This window comes from Megalopta genalis, chromosome 4 (assembly GCF_051020955.1).
Source record: "Megalopta genalis isolate 19385.01 chromosome 4, iyMegGena1_principal, whole genome shotgun sequence".
In the NCBI taxonomy this organism is placed as follows: Eukaryota; Metazoa; Arthropoda; class Insecta; order Hymenoptera; family Halictidae; genus Megalopta; species Megalopta genalis.
The window spans coordinates 32,172,586-32,188,699 of record NC_135016.1 but is presented as its reverse complement, the minus strand read 5'-3'; the positions used below and the strand labels follow the sequence as shown (position 1 = coordinate 32,188,699).

The following is a 16,114-nucleotide window of genomic DNA, read 5'->3' as shown; positions in this document are numbered from 1 at the left end:
GCTATCAAAACGAAGAAGAAATCCTTCTACATATCTGTAGTAACATTTCTGTGTAACATTTCTAACATATCTGTATAAACGTCTATCTGGAGCTCAACTTCGCTACTACTTGTGTCATGAGACTCATTCGTGTTTGAACGTTTAGCCATTGTTCTAATAAAAAATATGAATAAATACATAGGTTGAAAATTTCTAATTGTTATTACTAACTCACAAGATAATATTTACCAAAAAAACTTTTACCAAACAATTTATTTACCAAGAGAAGAATCACTTTTCCGATTTTCTCACTCGTTAGATCTATCTATACCGCTCGACGCTTCAAACCAGACTGAGTTCAGCTTTGAAAATCTTTTCCTCCAGATTTTATGATTATAAATCTCACTATACAGTGCGTGCTATGTTCGCATACCGATCTTTCTTCTACAAACTTGTCTTATCGCTCTTTTCAAGTGGCGTCTTTGAAGTGCTCGGACCGTCGTGAGCACGCCTCTCACGTTCTCGTCAAAACTCGCTGACATTTCTTGTATATATCTTAGTAATTTTACTATATTTTGATTTGATTTCTTGTGCCATTTCAAGAGAAAACTTCAGGAAAACATGCATATCTCAAAAAGTTGCGCTGAAATAACTCAATTCCCCGTAATCACTAATAAACTTTAATGTCCCACGAGAGGGGACATTCGAGTGATATGCTAGAATTACGATGTTCCACGAGAGGGGACAGGGTTATTATAAGGGTTAATATATCTCATTCATCCCACAGTAACTGGATCCACTGCCCTATAAGGAATTATACTAATGCTTTCTCGATTCTTTCGAATAACCAAGATCGCGCCGTATAATTTCGACGTCTTTCTGTTCCGCAGGCAATACTTATCGCCCTGGTGCTTGGTACTATCATCGTCGGGACCGTGATCGGCAATATTCTGGTCTGCGTTGCCGTGTTTCTCGTTAGGAAGCTGCGAAGACCGTGCAACTACCTGCTGGTGAGCCTGGCAGTTAGTGATCTCTGCGTCGCTCTTCTGGTAATGCCGATGGCGTTGCTCTACGAGATCTCCGGTAATTGGTCCTTCGGCGCAATTATGTGCGACGTTTGGGTTAGCTTCGACGTGCTCAGTTGCACGGCCAGCATCCTGAACCTCTGCATGATCTCCGTCGATCGGTGAGTGGTATCCGTGGTACCACAAGTTTCACGCAAAACTAAAGAAAAATTTCACTGCGTTAGCGTAGGAAGTACAGTAATGTCTCTCTAATTGACGCTCGGATTGTCCAGAAAAATGGACAATTTGGGAAGAGGGGATGCGATTATTATCGAGCCTTGTGGCTCGTTTTTTATGGTTACCGATTGTCAACGATTATAAAAACGAGCCGCGAGACTCGAATAACCGCAAATCTCCTCTTCCCAAATTGTCCATTTTTCTGCACAATCTGAGCGTCGATTAGAGAGACATTACTGTAGCGTTTAATCCTGAACGTATGCCGCAAAGTTTCATTTTTGCTATCCGAAGCATTCTTACTCTGGCGAATTCTTTTACCGAAACAATCGTTCACACCTATTTCGTCGTTATAACATATAAATAATGATTCGATTAATTGCGAACTATTTCGTTGATCGCTATTCGCGCGGAAGCGATCAAAATCCTGTTTTCTTGACAGATAATGAAAACATGAACAAGTCGAGGAATAAGTGGAGACTTTGGATGACAATCGGTACAAGCGCGATTTATTTTCACAGTCCGAGAAGTTATTACCGCAAGCTTCACAATGTTTCCTTAGTACGTTATCTAACTAATTGCAAGTTCCGAAGAGTCTATTATCTCAGGTCTCATGCTCAGGAACTGATTGGCTTCTGAACTCTTCAAGTATCTCCCGAAGTTCATCGTGTTACAATGAAAGTTTGCGGAGATAGAAAATGACACTTTGATCATACAAGAAAGATTCGGTTACGAATTAATTGACGCCTGTCTCTCGTTCGCTTACATAATCTACGTGTGTAAACGTTGTAATTGTCATAATAATGTAGATGAATACGACCGGGGTTTTAAGACAATCGAATTTTTATCATAAAAGTTCACCGTGTAGTTGACATTTCACTGAACTGATAAGGTAGAAGGCAGTAATTCCTGCGAACTACGCCCGAAACTTTGAAAAGCAGTCGTAGAATTAATTGAAAACACCGTGCAGTATTTGACGAGTCGGGGCAAACGGGTGTATTTATTTTGGACCGGACACCAGTTGCTTCACTTAACCAGGGGTCGGGTCTTTATTGAAGTTAGAGTACACGAAGGAAACGGGGACAAAGGAAACAGATCTTCCGTTTGTACCATGGGACGTGAACCGGCTCTGTTTGATCTGTTCCGTGTTTCGCAAACCGGTTCTGTACAAACTCGTCGTTCTGACGCAGATTTTGTGCCATAACGAAGCCGCTGAAGTACGGGGTGAAAAGAACTCCGCGGAGGATGATCATTTACGTCAGCCTGGTCTGGTTGGGAGCAGCCTGCATCAGTTTGCCGCCGTTGCTGATTATGGGCAACGAGCACACCTACTCGGACACCGGCTCGTCCCACTGCGTCGTCTGCCAAAATTTCTTTTATCAGATCTACGCCACCCTGCTCAGTTTCTACGTGCCTCTCTTCGTCATGATCCAAGTAAGTCTCCACTATTATCTAACATACGGTACGATAAAACTGCACGTTGTTCGTTTGAAATGTACATGCTGTCCCATAATTATGTCAAGAACTGGAAAGGGATGACTCCCGAGATTATTTGAAGTAACTTTTTCCTTAGCGAAAATGCAATCCGCGGCTTTGTATGCGAGTTATTAACGAGAAACAGTGACCAACGAAAGGCGAGCTCGGCTGGCGCGAGGCGGCCGAGCGGCCGAGCCGACGAGCGGCCGAGCCGACGAGCGGACGAGCCAACGTGCGGTCGAGTCAACGAGCGGCCGAGCCAATGAGCGGCCGAGCCAACAAGCGCTTGAAGTCAAGTTCCGCTCATTGGCTCCGCCGCCTCGCGCCTGCTGATCTCGCCTCTCACTGGTTACTCGTAAACGAAGCCGCGGATTGCATTTTCGCTAAGGAAAAAGTTACTTCAAATAACCTCAGGAATCACCCCTTTCCGGATGTCAACATAATTATGGAACGCCTTGTATACTTTTGTCTTAAATAGAAAATGTAAATCCAGAGTGACACGAAACTTTAGACTTTAACACTAGGTTTACGGAACATTAAAAAGAACTATTTTATGTTGCTTCGTAAAAGGGACAAGCATACATTTATTAAAATCTTCCGCGAGTTTTATTATAATTTTAACAAAATTTGATGTTAGAAAAATATATCAATTCAATGGTCCAAATAAGAAAAACATCATAAAAGAATTTCAAGCTGTCAGTTGATACGTTACAAATTATACGATCTGACTGAATGATAGTAATATTTCTTTAATACGTCTTGTTAAGTTCATTATATAATCATATAGTTGCATCAAACGCGTTAAAAGTAATTAAAACGTACTAACTGCATTCTTTGAAGCTGGCGATAGCTAAGTGCGTCGGCGAGCAATCAGGAACACTCTTCGAGCCTTTACCGAAGTTTGATGAACACTGTAAAAGTATTAAAAGTATTTTGAAACTTGAGCTTGGTGTGGATTTCAAAGAATTCGTAATTCGAAGCTTGAAGTGGTTATGGCCGAGATACGAACGATGTTAAGTTAAAATTTTGTAAATCAGAAATTCATCTTTCAGGCGTAGATAATTAAATTTGTAAGAAAATTATTTTTGCTTTGAATATATCTCGAATACAATAGATCACTATTGACAGATTTACTACAATTTTCAAATTGATCTGGATAGCTGGTTTGTCGAATCTTGAGCATTTTTTACCAAGTTGTATCTATAATAATTCTCAATTATTCTCGTCCAATCATTTTTCTTAAATTTTTATATCAATTTTAAAATGTGAATAAAAAATTTGTTATAAAGTACGTAAAGTTGGTCGGAGAGGAAACGAAATGATTTGATTTACTTCCGACCGTGATGCAACGTCGATATCAACCGATTTTTTGTAGTGGAACCGTTCGAAAAAACGTCAGAAAAAACGTCTCGGTTAGGTCAACAAATCCATTCGAAGCTGCGAGGCGCCAAGCCATTCGTCTTATATCGGGCCACTGCGACCGCGTTCACCGACGATTTCGGCCGAATTTACACGCACACATGCTTCGCTAGCGTGTATGTCCGATGTCCGACCGACCGAAAAACGACTCCACCTTGAAATAACCTCGACATAACCTTAGCCTTAGACTGTGCAGCTTTAAAATTGTTACGATTTTGTAATGAAAGTCAAACACCTTTTATCAAACCGTCTTACCGTAGTTATAAATTATGCACATCTAATTTTCATGCAATAAAGTCCCTTCTAAAGTAGTATCGCCAATAAGCCTTTAAGAATCACCCTGGAAACTTCAAAGTACCCGATAGGGAGTAGCGTCACGAATTGTTAACCCTCATTGAATTAATGGAGATGCCGACAGCGTAAACTTATTAGGGGACTATCGAAATTTAATAATATATCGGCGGACAGCCAAGTTAGTTATCTTAATCGAGTCGGGTCTGATTAATGAGTTAGAGAGTGTATTAGGTTAGCAACCGAACCGTTCGTTGGATATCAAGTATGATATAATGTCTAACTGGTTCTAAAACACATGAAACACTTGTGCTAATTTGCTTCTCCACAAATATATTCATAAACACTGTTTCTATTCATTCCGATTTCTTTCAAGATACCAAGCTCAAACAGTTTTTAATTATTTCCAATTTTCTATAAATATTAGCTGAAAGTTCTTATTCTAACGGCACGACACTTTGCTGAACAATTTTTATAAATTTTTTTTTTATAATTCTCATTTCTCTATAAATACCAGCTAAAAATTTCCATTCCGATGTCGCAACGCTTCTCTAAACAACTTCCATTTTTCATTTTCCTAAAAATACCTGCTCAATTTTTATCTATTCTCACTGCTCCATAAATGGTAACTAAAAATACCCATTTTAACGTCACGACACAAAAGCAAGCAATTTTTAGTTTTCATTTCTCCAAAAATACTTACTCAATTTTAGTTTATTCTTACGTCTCTATAAATACTAGACCTTGCTGAAACCTTGCTAAAAAATGTATATTTTTCGTTTTCACGATAATACCTGGCCAATATTGCTTTATTCTCATTTCTATACGGATACTGGCTAAGAATTACTATTCCGATGTACCAGACACTTTGCTAAATAATTTCTACTTTTCACTTTTTTTCAATATTTGTTTAATTCGAGTTTATTATTACTTCTTTATAAATACTAGCTGAGAATTCCTATTCTGATGTATCGATATTGTACGAATTATTCATTCCGATTTCTTTCAAGATACCAAGCTCAAACAGTTTTTAGTTATTCCCAATTTTCTATAAATATTAGCTGAAAGTTCTTATTCTGACGGCATTTTTCATTTTTCATTTTTCTAAAAATACCTGCTCAATTTTTATCTATTCTCACTGCTCCATAAATGGTAACTAAAAATACCTATTTTAATGTCACGACACAAAAGCAAGCAATTTTTAGTTTTCATTTCTCCAAAAATACTTACTCAATTTTAGTTTATTCTTACGTCTCCATAAATACTAGACCTTACTAAAACCTTGCTAAAAAATGTATATTTACTGTTTTCACGATAATACCTGGCCAATATTGCTTTATTCTCATTTTTATACGGATACTGGCTAAGAATTACTATTCCGATGTACCAGACACTTTGCTAAATAATTTCTACTTTTCACTTTTGTTCAATATTTGCTTAATTCGAGTTTATTATTACTTCTCTATAAATACTAGCCGAGAATTCCTATTCTGATGTATCGATATTGTACGAATAAATTTCTACAAATTATCAACTTTCCTGGAAACGGTTCCCCAAACGTATTTTATTCTCATTTCTCTAAAAACGCTATCTAAAATTTCAGGATCCGATGTCACGACCACAGTCCCGAAACATTTTCTACTTCTCATTATCCTAAATACTCGCCCGATTATTCATTTATTTTCACGGTAAAATACTTGTTAAACATTTTCCTCTGATTATCCTAAAGCACTTCCGCAAACCGGTTTCGTTTATTCTCGCTGCTATTCAAACACCAGCCAACCACTTCCATTCTCACGCGACCGCAAACATTTGCCAAAACATTTTTTTTTGTCAATCCCGCTCCACGGTAAACATTTGTCGAAGAGTTCTGCTCGAAAATGATTAAATTTCTTCGAATTGTGTCGGTGTTTATACAGCGGTGCCGGACGATCGTTTGCAATTGCAACAGATGTCCCGTGCCGCAGAATACGTCAGCAATTTGCGGCGCACCTTTCCGGATCACCGTGTCACATCGTGTCGCGTTAATCGAAGCAACGCCCGGCGATAAAAGCGAGCCGCGGCGATCAGCGAAGATGATCCGCCGGTGTAGCAATTATTTAGTTGTTACCGCGTCGATTCCCGTGAACGTTCGCGCGGCCGCGAAGAGGTGCACGGCCCGTCGCTTATTTTCAGACACGTACCGTGTTCTCGCGCCAATTATTTCCGTGGGTGTATTTGCCGCACGCGGAACCTCCAATCAATCGAGACCGGGCACGCCGTGCATCGAGAAAAACAAAATTGTGGACTTTACTGATTGCCTCGCCATGTAACTGGAAATTTCTAGCTTCGGCCAAAGAATTTGAATTACAGCACCGAAAATATGCGTTTCCGTCCATCGTTTCTCTGTGCCTCGGAATTCTATGCCGCGCTCCGGTTGCTTTAATCGATTCACGTTAACCGGGTATTAGTTTTTCTCTATGGCAATCGCGGATTGGCTCGTTTGTCCGACTGCTGCAAGTCATTTCCATTTGCGTGAGAGAACCAAGAATAATTCGCTGTAATAGCAATGGAAATGAAACAAATGCCTGTTGGAGCGTTTGTAATTTCTTTACTCCCACGGTTTACGGAGTTTAACGGGCAACGAGAATTTTATCGTTGCACTTTTATATAAATTGAATTAATGCTTGAACAAGGAGAGAAGCGAGAAAGTAATAGATATCTTGTTTTCTTATTTGGACAAGGAATAATTGGACTGGAGAATTGAAACATTCGTTTGCCGGAAGAACGGCGGGCGAGCTCTTCTACGAAGTAATTTTAAGAGATCCGATTTACTTTGGCGATTGTCAATGTTTAAGACAACATCGTTCTATTTTCACGTTATTATGCATTAGGATTTCTCTGGTTTTTGTGGTCGACTATTTACCGTTTGAATGGCTGAGAGAGTCTATACGCTATGAGAATTTGAATCTAAATATTATAAATAGACTGCGGATTATTTTGCATTTATGGCTTGCGCACAGATTTTTATGATGCATGAAAACGTCTATACCGACAATTTTCTATTCCAAACCAATTTTAAACCGAGTATTCTTGTTTTCTTTTTATAATAAGCGATCTTTTAGCTGACGAACAAAAGTTTTCTTTAATTCCAATATTTGTAAAATGGCGAATGAAAATGAGAATTTGCATAAAGATCCGCAGTTTACTTGTAACTTGTTCATATTTATACATACTTTTGAAAAAAATGGATGAGCGGACAACAAAGTTGTAAAGACATTTAAACGATTTAATAATAATATCGTTACATTGTTTACGGCGTGTTAAAAAGATGCGCTGAAAGAAGAAATACATTTTCATGTAATTTCCATATCTTAACACTTAACAGACGGGTTATATTTTCTCCGTCTTTCTCGGTTTCCAAGCATTTTTGAAGAGAACTAAATAAACATGTATGTATGGTTTCAATATTTTTGATAACATTTTACAAAGTTATATATTTACGCGTCTAGTATTAATAAAATATTAATAAAGTATTAATAAAAATTCAAGCAAAAACGAAAATCTACGTGGCCCGTCCATCAATTTGGAAAAGATTTTTATAAAGATCTGCAGTCTAATTGTAATGAAAAATATATTTTTCGACGATTAATAGAATATCAAATTGCTTCATAATTGAATCAATTTAGAAAAATGGGTCTCGTATTCGGCGCCCTTGTCCTATTATTTGGAAAATTGCCTTCTGTCTAACTTTTTGGCAAAAAGGTGCCGCTGGGTGCCGCCTGGAGATAGAGGCGCTTCGCAGTTTGCCGCCGGTCAAACAATGATCGCGCGAATAATGGCGCTCGAACGCAGACAAAGGTGCCGGCGCAAGGTCGGAAGAGCTAAACGAATTAGCCAGTGTCTCGCGTTCTAGCCAAGACCCGTCGTGTTTCAGGTCTACTACAAGATATTCTGCGCGGCGCGGAAGATAGTCCTGGAGGAGAGGAGGGCGCAGAGCCACTTGGAGGCGCACTGCTACCTCGACATAGAGCCCACGGTTCAGCACCACCACCCGGTCCCGGTAAACCGTCAATTAAGCTCCGACATACACGCGACCCACGGAAGCCCTCCCGTGAAACAGCACCGAAGTTCCAGCGCCTCGACGACGGTGAGTAAATGAATCGATTCGACGCCGGCGGACCGTCGCGCGTCCCGACGCGTCGCGTCGCGCGGACCAGATCAGCTCCTAATGTTTGCAAACGGTGCGCGCCGTTGACAAATCATTTCCCGTTCTATCTGTCTCTCTATTTCCCACTCGCTATATCCATCTGCCTCTCGAATCGCCGATGACGAATCGGAAGCGCCAACTCATGCCCATGCTTACGCACGAATCGTTCCATTCGACGCTGAACGGAGCAGATTAGACGCGGTCGACGGTCCCCCTCTGGCAACGAAAGGGCACATTGTAGACCAAGGTTAAATCTCCTCGCAGTATGTACTCAGTGCTGAAAAAACTTCGCAGGTTTTTTTTCGAGGTAGAACTTCGTTTTCGGAGAAAAACAGGAATTTATGGTAACGCCCGCGCTAACGATAAAATAATAAAATAATAACGCTTAATATAACCTAATTTACCTTAATATAACTTAATTAATATAACGCTTAACGAATAAAAACGCTTCTTTAACTATTTACTGTGGATAAATGAATAAATAAATGGAAAATCCACTTATCAGTTTTTCTGCTCTGCGTTTCGACGAATACACAAAGATATTCTTTTATTTCTATCTTCTAAATGGCAGCATTGCAGCAGTTTGTAGAACAAGTGTAAAGTTTTGTTGAAAACTGAAAAAATTCTCCTGTTTTAAAGGGGAAATTAAATTAATCCTTCGCACTTGAATGGTGACTCTGAGGCGCCACTAAAATTTGTTATATCACGCTTTAAGATAGCTTTTATATTAACAATGTTTAGATTTAAAAAATTGTTAAAGGTGACTGTTGCGCGAGTCCCAAGTGTCAATTTCGTGTGCATAAAATGCATTTTGTCATATAAAATAGAAGTACTAAAAGTTAGAAAAATGATTTTATATTTAGAGTTAACATAGCTTCGAGTGCAAAGGGTTAAATTAATAAATTAAATTAAGTTAAATCGTTGGATCTGAAGATTTACAATCGGAAGCGACGAAACAAAATCGGAAGCTTCGAGTGCAAAGGGTTAAATTAATAAATTAAATCGTTGGATCTGAAGATTTACGATCGGAAGTGACGGAACAAAATCGAAGGCATCGAGTGCAAAGGGTTAAATTAATAAATTGAATTAAATTAAATCGTTGGATCTGAAGATTTACAATCGGAAGCTTAGAGTGCAAAGGGATAAATTAATAAATTAAATTAAATTAAATCGTTGGATCTGAAGATTTACAATCGGAAGCGACGGTACAAAATCGGAGGCATCGAGTGCAAAGGGTCAAATTAATAAATTGAATTAAATTAAATCGTTGGATCTGAAGATTTACAATCTGAAGCGACGGAACAAAATCGGAGCCATCGACAACAATAGATTATCACGGTATAATCGTGAATCCATGTTCCCCGACGTTTCTACAGCTGTAAGGACAAGAGCGGTACACGGTATATAGACATTTTAATGAGCACGATTCCGCGATCGTCGGCCGCAAATTAGTGACGTAACCTCTCCGCAGAAATTTGTCCTGCTGTCGGGAATGTCAAACCCGTTTCCGCATAACGAAACCCCGGGCAACGCACACGACTGGACCGAACGTTTACACCGTGACTGTTTAACGAGCATGATTTTCCAGTCGCCGAATTAGCGTGAACCACGAATTAGCAATGCAAACTTTCACGGAAATCCGCTTTCCGGTTGCTCGTTTCGAGTCCGACTTGCAACGAAACTGTGATCGATAAAACAACGAATCGTTCCGAGCCCCGGTCATCCTCCGGGGCGAACATTATCGGAGGCTGCTGATAATAGAAAATACAAATTCAATCCAATCCAAATCCATTCAATTTGCGCTGGCAAGAAAAATCTTCCTTGCAATCGCGAATATTTTATGAAATATAAATATTTATTCGCGATATAACGTTTGGCGTATTCCTTCCAATTTGGGTTTTTTTCGTTTATTTTTATTGTCGGTTAGATTACTATTTTCGGTTGCAATTGCGAAAATAGTTGTATTTTTACGCGCTGCTCGGGTGAAAAGTTTCTCTTCACCTTCATTGAAAAATTGATAAAACTAACAACATAACGGCGAAGCTTTTAAAACAATTTCCATTGTTACTATCTGAACAATTTAGAATGCGTCTTTCTTCAACTTTAAGCAGTGAATACTTCATTGATTCGAGCAATCGATAATGACACACCGATTATTCCTCTCGAAAGAAATAGCAGAATACAGAATGCCCTGGAAAACAGTGGAAACGGTAATGAACAGACCCGTTGAAATACCAACTCTTTTTCGCTAACGAAGCGAGCTACGGATAAAACTTTGTTCTACATTTTCAAATGATTTTATCATGCAAAATGCAGTCCTCCGGCTCGAACCATGGCTCGTGCTTTGTGTGGACAATTTTCAATGCTCGTCGTCGACTTAAATCTTCGCGAAACGTATTTCTTTTCCAGTTACGCTGCAATTTCGTCTCAGTCCTGTTTAGAAACCGTTCCAGTTATGCTTCGGGTAAAAACCATGCTGGACAATGCGATGTTTCCTTTCATGTGCGCGTTTTATTCTCGCCAATCGTTTCAGTTGTTGTCGGCGATAGTAGCTTGACCCTAAAAATGCAATAAGAAATCTTAGGAATTTAGTAAAATCTATATTTTCAGATACGAACAAAAGTTGAGAAGATTAAAAAATACCAAACAAAAGATTAAACAGCGTATTACACGCGTGAATTAATTTTTCAACGTGAACACTGAACTGCGAATCTTCGTGTAAAATGAAAATGATCTACCTTTAATAATAAAAATATCCTACCTTTAATAATTTCAGTGAGTTGAAAATAATACATAGACGTTTCTGAACTGTTTTAATATTTTTCTGATAAATGCATAAAATCCGCAGTCTAATAATCGCTATTGGCTTTGCCATATTTCGGATGCGTTATCAAAAAATAGTATTAAAACTGTGTCGAAGTTCGTGGCGACTATATTGAAAACTAATAAATATGTATACTAATTTTATTTGGCTATCATACAAGATCTTTTGTATTTTATTTCCATTGTTAAAAATACCTTTATTTAAAAGACACTTATTCGATTAATACGGCATATTTTGTACAATCAATTCTTTTTTTATATTACCTACTAATTTCACTTTCATATGCAGAAGGAGAAGGTTCTCTTGATCTAACCTTTTGACGTTGTTTCGGTCTGTTTCCTAGTCTGTTGAAAGGTTAGTGGACAGAGAATTAATTGCCGCAACTGTGTCCCTGATGCTCGCTAACGAGTCCCCGTATTGTTGTCTGTACCACTTCATTAATATGAATTTATCGCGCGTTCTATTGAGAGATCGATTATGAACAGACGTCGCGGTACCACGCGCGACAGAGTTCGTTAGAATTTCAGTTGACACTGGCAGAACTTCTCCGCATATTTCCTGCGGTGTATAACATTGTAGACGTAGTTAGAGCAACTAAGTTATCTGACCGGCAACTACAAAATTATTGCCTCCGTCGCCTAGTGACGTTATTTTCTAACGAAAGGCTTTGGCGCTCCTGAATAATCGTAATTAATTAAAAATGAAGCGTGATAATTTTCAGAACTTCTATACAGTGTACGCGCGAAACTCTTTAACTATAAATCGAAATATAAATTAAGTTCGAATTATTTAAATTAAAAATAACATCAAACTTGGCGAAGTTCAATCAGTTTCTATATTTCAGCATTTTCCAAGAAATTATCCTATCGACAAATTTAATTAACTCTAGCCAAATTTAAGAAGAGAATCGGATAGACAAATCGACGATAGTTTGTTTTTTTAATTTATTTATTTAATGTCGCATCTGTTTAATAGCATCGACCATTAGTATGTTATCAGTTTTCGAGCATTTTTATACGTTGTGGACACAAAGAGTTCTGCGATCGATCTATAATTATGAAAAACTTCAATCCGTGTACAATTGAATTAAAAATTAAGCTAAACATACAGTGAAACAATTCCATCGTCTGGCTATAGCTAGAGCAGAAATTGATTCAGGCACAATATTTGAAAATTTCCGGCGGTCTGAACGATCTTCCGAATTAGAAAACGCGAATCAAGTAGACAAAGAGTTTGACAAAGCTTTGCTTTGCCCTCGTTATCGTCGAATTCTTGGCTCGGTGATGGAACACGTCATAAATTCACTTTTCTGGCGCTTCAGAAAAATGCAGGAAATTCAGAGCGAAATGTCGGAGCAGCTGTGACACTGTCGCCCACTTTTACGGGCTGGACGCTTGAAAAAAAAGGAGAAAAAAATAGGAATTTGTCGCCCCGACACCTCTGGAAGTTGTCACGTCGAAAACAATTCGGATTTTTTTAATTATTCGAAGGACTCTTTGCACCGGCTTTCCTGGGAACGCGCGGCGCGCGAGAATTTCATATTTTCTTGCCTACCTTGTAAATAATTCAACATTTTTTGCAAATTTCCGGACAGTATTTTTTCGTCTGCGAACTCGCCTTGCGACGAGCGCAGTTATTTGTTGCAAAATACCGGAGTCAGGAATATTGGAATGCCGTTTAATTACGAATTACAAGTCACAGCTTATTTGTTCGTACGAATACAATAGATATTATGTTTTACGCCATGAAATGGGCTGTCAAAAAATTATGGATTGAATAAAATTTATTCTTGAATAAAAGAGATACTGCGATGAGCTGGCAAATATTATCTTTTGAGAATTGTGCATATTTAAGTAAGCATATTAAAAAAAATGATCGACACGAAGGTATGCTATACAGGCAGTAACATTTTATGATCTTTCCAAAAATTGTGGAAAATATTTGACATATTCCAGCTATACAGATCCACGGCATTGTGGAATTTTTTTTCAAATTTTCGGTTCAAAATTCTGGACGCGCTAAATTAAAACACGGAAAAGTTTTCAGAAACGTAAGCGCATGGAAGTTTAAAAATACCACTGTTTCTGTTCTTATAGTAACAATATATCGTCATAGATAGTTTAACGTTACTTCTACGATCTTATACCGTGCCAATTGTATATCTACTTTTCTTCGATGATAGATCAATCATTTTTATTCGAATTTGTGAACTGATTTTTCGGAAACTTCGCAAACTTTGCATAAACATTCGCAGACTAATAATAAATTCGGCATCTGTTACCCGACTTAAAACTTTATAAATTACCATTGTTTAACGTAAATCCGAATAGATTACGCTCGGAACATTTTATCTCGCACAGAAATTTGTAGTCTGTTAATGAATGTCTGAATAACTTAAATCTTTGTAAATCACAGTCAGAACATTTTATTTCGCACGGAGACTCGCAGTCTCTTAATGAATATCTGAATAATAACCGAGGTTTCGCGCACACCTCGAACAGGGAATAAGAATTTCATCGCTGGATCTAGTAATAAACGACTACAAGAGGCCTGAAAAGTCCTCCTCGTGCGCTAGATATGGTCGGAATAGGAGCCCTTCTTGAATCCGAAGAATCGAGTGGTAATCGTGTCGGTCTTAACGCGTGGGGAACGATAAAAGAAGGGAGAGGCCGCAAGATAAAGGAGGGGAACGATAACGGGGCCGAAGGGAGCGAAATTTTTCAGAAAACCCCGAACTGGGTTACTCGATAAAATCTGCACTTACAACACTTGCTGATTCTTTGCTCAACAATCGCATTAACCACTTCGATTTCTAAGAGATACGAAAGAGAACGAAAGTTCAAATGAATTCTACGAATTTCGTAGTAACGCTTTATTTATGAAAGAAGCGAACAGAGATCCACATTTTTTTCCTGTGGAAAATTTCATGTATCCGGCATTCTATGAAATTTCATTTTATTTGAATTTCGTTTGTATTTAATGGCTTCGGTAGAATGATAGCGCAATGTTTAATTATGCTTGCGTGCTGTTAATCGTTTTGGAAAGCTATTCAAGCCTGTACTTCTGTGCGCTTAATTAGACATTAATGTCGAGAGCTACGTTTAAACAGAAAATTGTTCAACTTTCTCAACGATGATTCCTGATAAAATTCCTGAATTTTTATATTTTATATTGTTCAAAAATTCCAATTAAATGAGCTAAGATGAAGTATGAAATAGAGAGGACTAACTCTCTGTGTGTGGAACGAAGCCTCAGAAATTATTTTTTGTATTGTGTACACTTGAATTTTTGTAAAATCTATGAGATACAGTAAAGTTTGTACTATTTATGTAAACATAAATATGTAAATAGCTAAACATAAATATATACGAACATTACTGTGTCTCCTAGATCCTAGCAAAAATCAATGCTCACAGCATAAAAATTATTTCCAAGGCTTCGTTCCAGTTAGTCTTATTTAATATTTCACTTTGGCTCGTTTAACTACAATTTTTGAATAATATAAAACGAAAAAATTCAGAAATTAGAATCACAATTGAGAAAGTTAAAGAATTTTTTGTTTAAAAGTATCTAACAACGTTAATGTCTAACTAACTATAATACAATTAATGTTTACACAAATATATACGAAATAATATAGTATAACATTTATAAACAGAACAAATAGTATAAAATACACGATAAACTTCTTATAAAAATGATAAAAATCTGGTTAAACCTTTTTCTAAAATTCCCAGTCCATCGCAGAGACGACTTTCATAAATCGTTTTCGAACATCGGAAACAATCAAATAAAATGTACATGAATATGCATCGAAGAAACGCATTATAGAACTGACAATGTCTCCGTATTCGTCGAACGCTAAAAATTCCCCGGTGTCCTCGCTGTCACAACAACGCGTCCGGCACGATAATTGTCCTGTCGCGGAGTTCGCGCCTCGAAGCGTTTCGATTCGCCGGAAAGATAAAGCATCGGAAACAGTAATTTCCCGCGAAAGGAAGAAACGCGTTATCCAGGAGAACGGCCGTAAACGTGTCACGGCAGTTTTAACTGTATCAAAGGTCCGTCGTGGCAGTAATGCATCGCCGTGCGTCAAAACGGCCGTTCGCATAGAGCCACTTGGATTTCCGCCAACATATTTCAGCAGATGCGTGAGAGAAGCATTCATGCATCTTTTATCCGCGTTCCGCCCGGTAGAGACGGTCGACCGGTGTCCACGTTCTCGTCCTGTTCGCCGGCCGATTTCTCGATATTTTCGAAAGCAACCGTTTTACACGAATTACTGGACCCGGGCCAACGCCGGCCGGTTTATCAGGCTTTGCACCCACGCCCGAACTGTTATCGGAACAGCGACGGCTGCGTCTGCGACGGATTTATGACGACGCGATCGCTTCTCGCGATAATTAAAAACGCGACCGATAGAAGGCGAGAGCCACGTGCCATAAAATAGCCGTAAAGAGTTTGGCAATCCGACCAGTTTTTGGCACCGGAACGGAGGGCTGGTGTATAGGATCGCCACTCCTTGACCCCAACTTCTGTCGGTTTCTTTTTGCAGCCAAATCTGTAGTTTAACCTCCTGTGTACCATTTTCGTTACAGCGATAACGATTGGAACTTTTTCAATTGCAATAAATCAGGGCTGGCCAAAATGGTCGACTGGTCGACTGCGCAACCGTATTCCTAGTCGCCCGTCTGTCTG

At 38.6% G+C, this 16,114-nt stretch overlaps 1 protein-coding gene across 2 annotated transcripts in view; it reads left to right on the top strand.

The window, feature by feature from the left end:
- 5-HT7 (5-hydroxytryptamine receptor 7) overlaps nucleotides 1-16,114 on the top strand; it is a 289,833-nt gene that overhangs the window by 139,804 nt on the left and 133,915 nt on the right. For both annotated transcript variants that reach the window (XM_076520992.1, XM_076520991.1), the window contains exons 4-6: nucleotides 870-1,165; nucleotides 2,408-2,651; nucleotides 8,320-8,532. In XM_076520992.1, coding sequence (XP_076377107.1) covers nucleotides 870-1,165; nucleotides 2,408-2,651; nucleotides 8,320-8,532 — 753 coding nt within the window. The remainder of the gene's footprint in view (nucleotides 1-869; nucleotides 1,166-2,407; nucleotides 2,652-8,319; nucleotides 8,533-16,114) is intronic.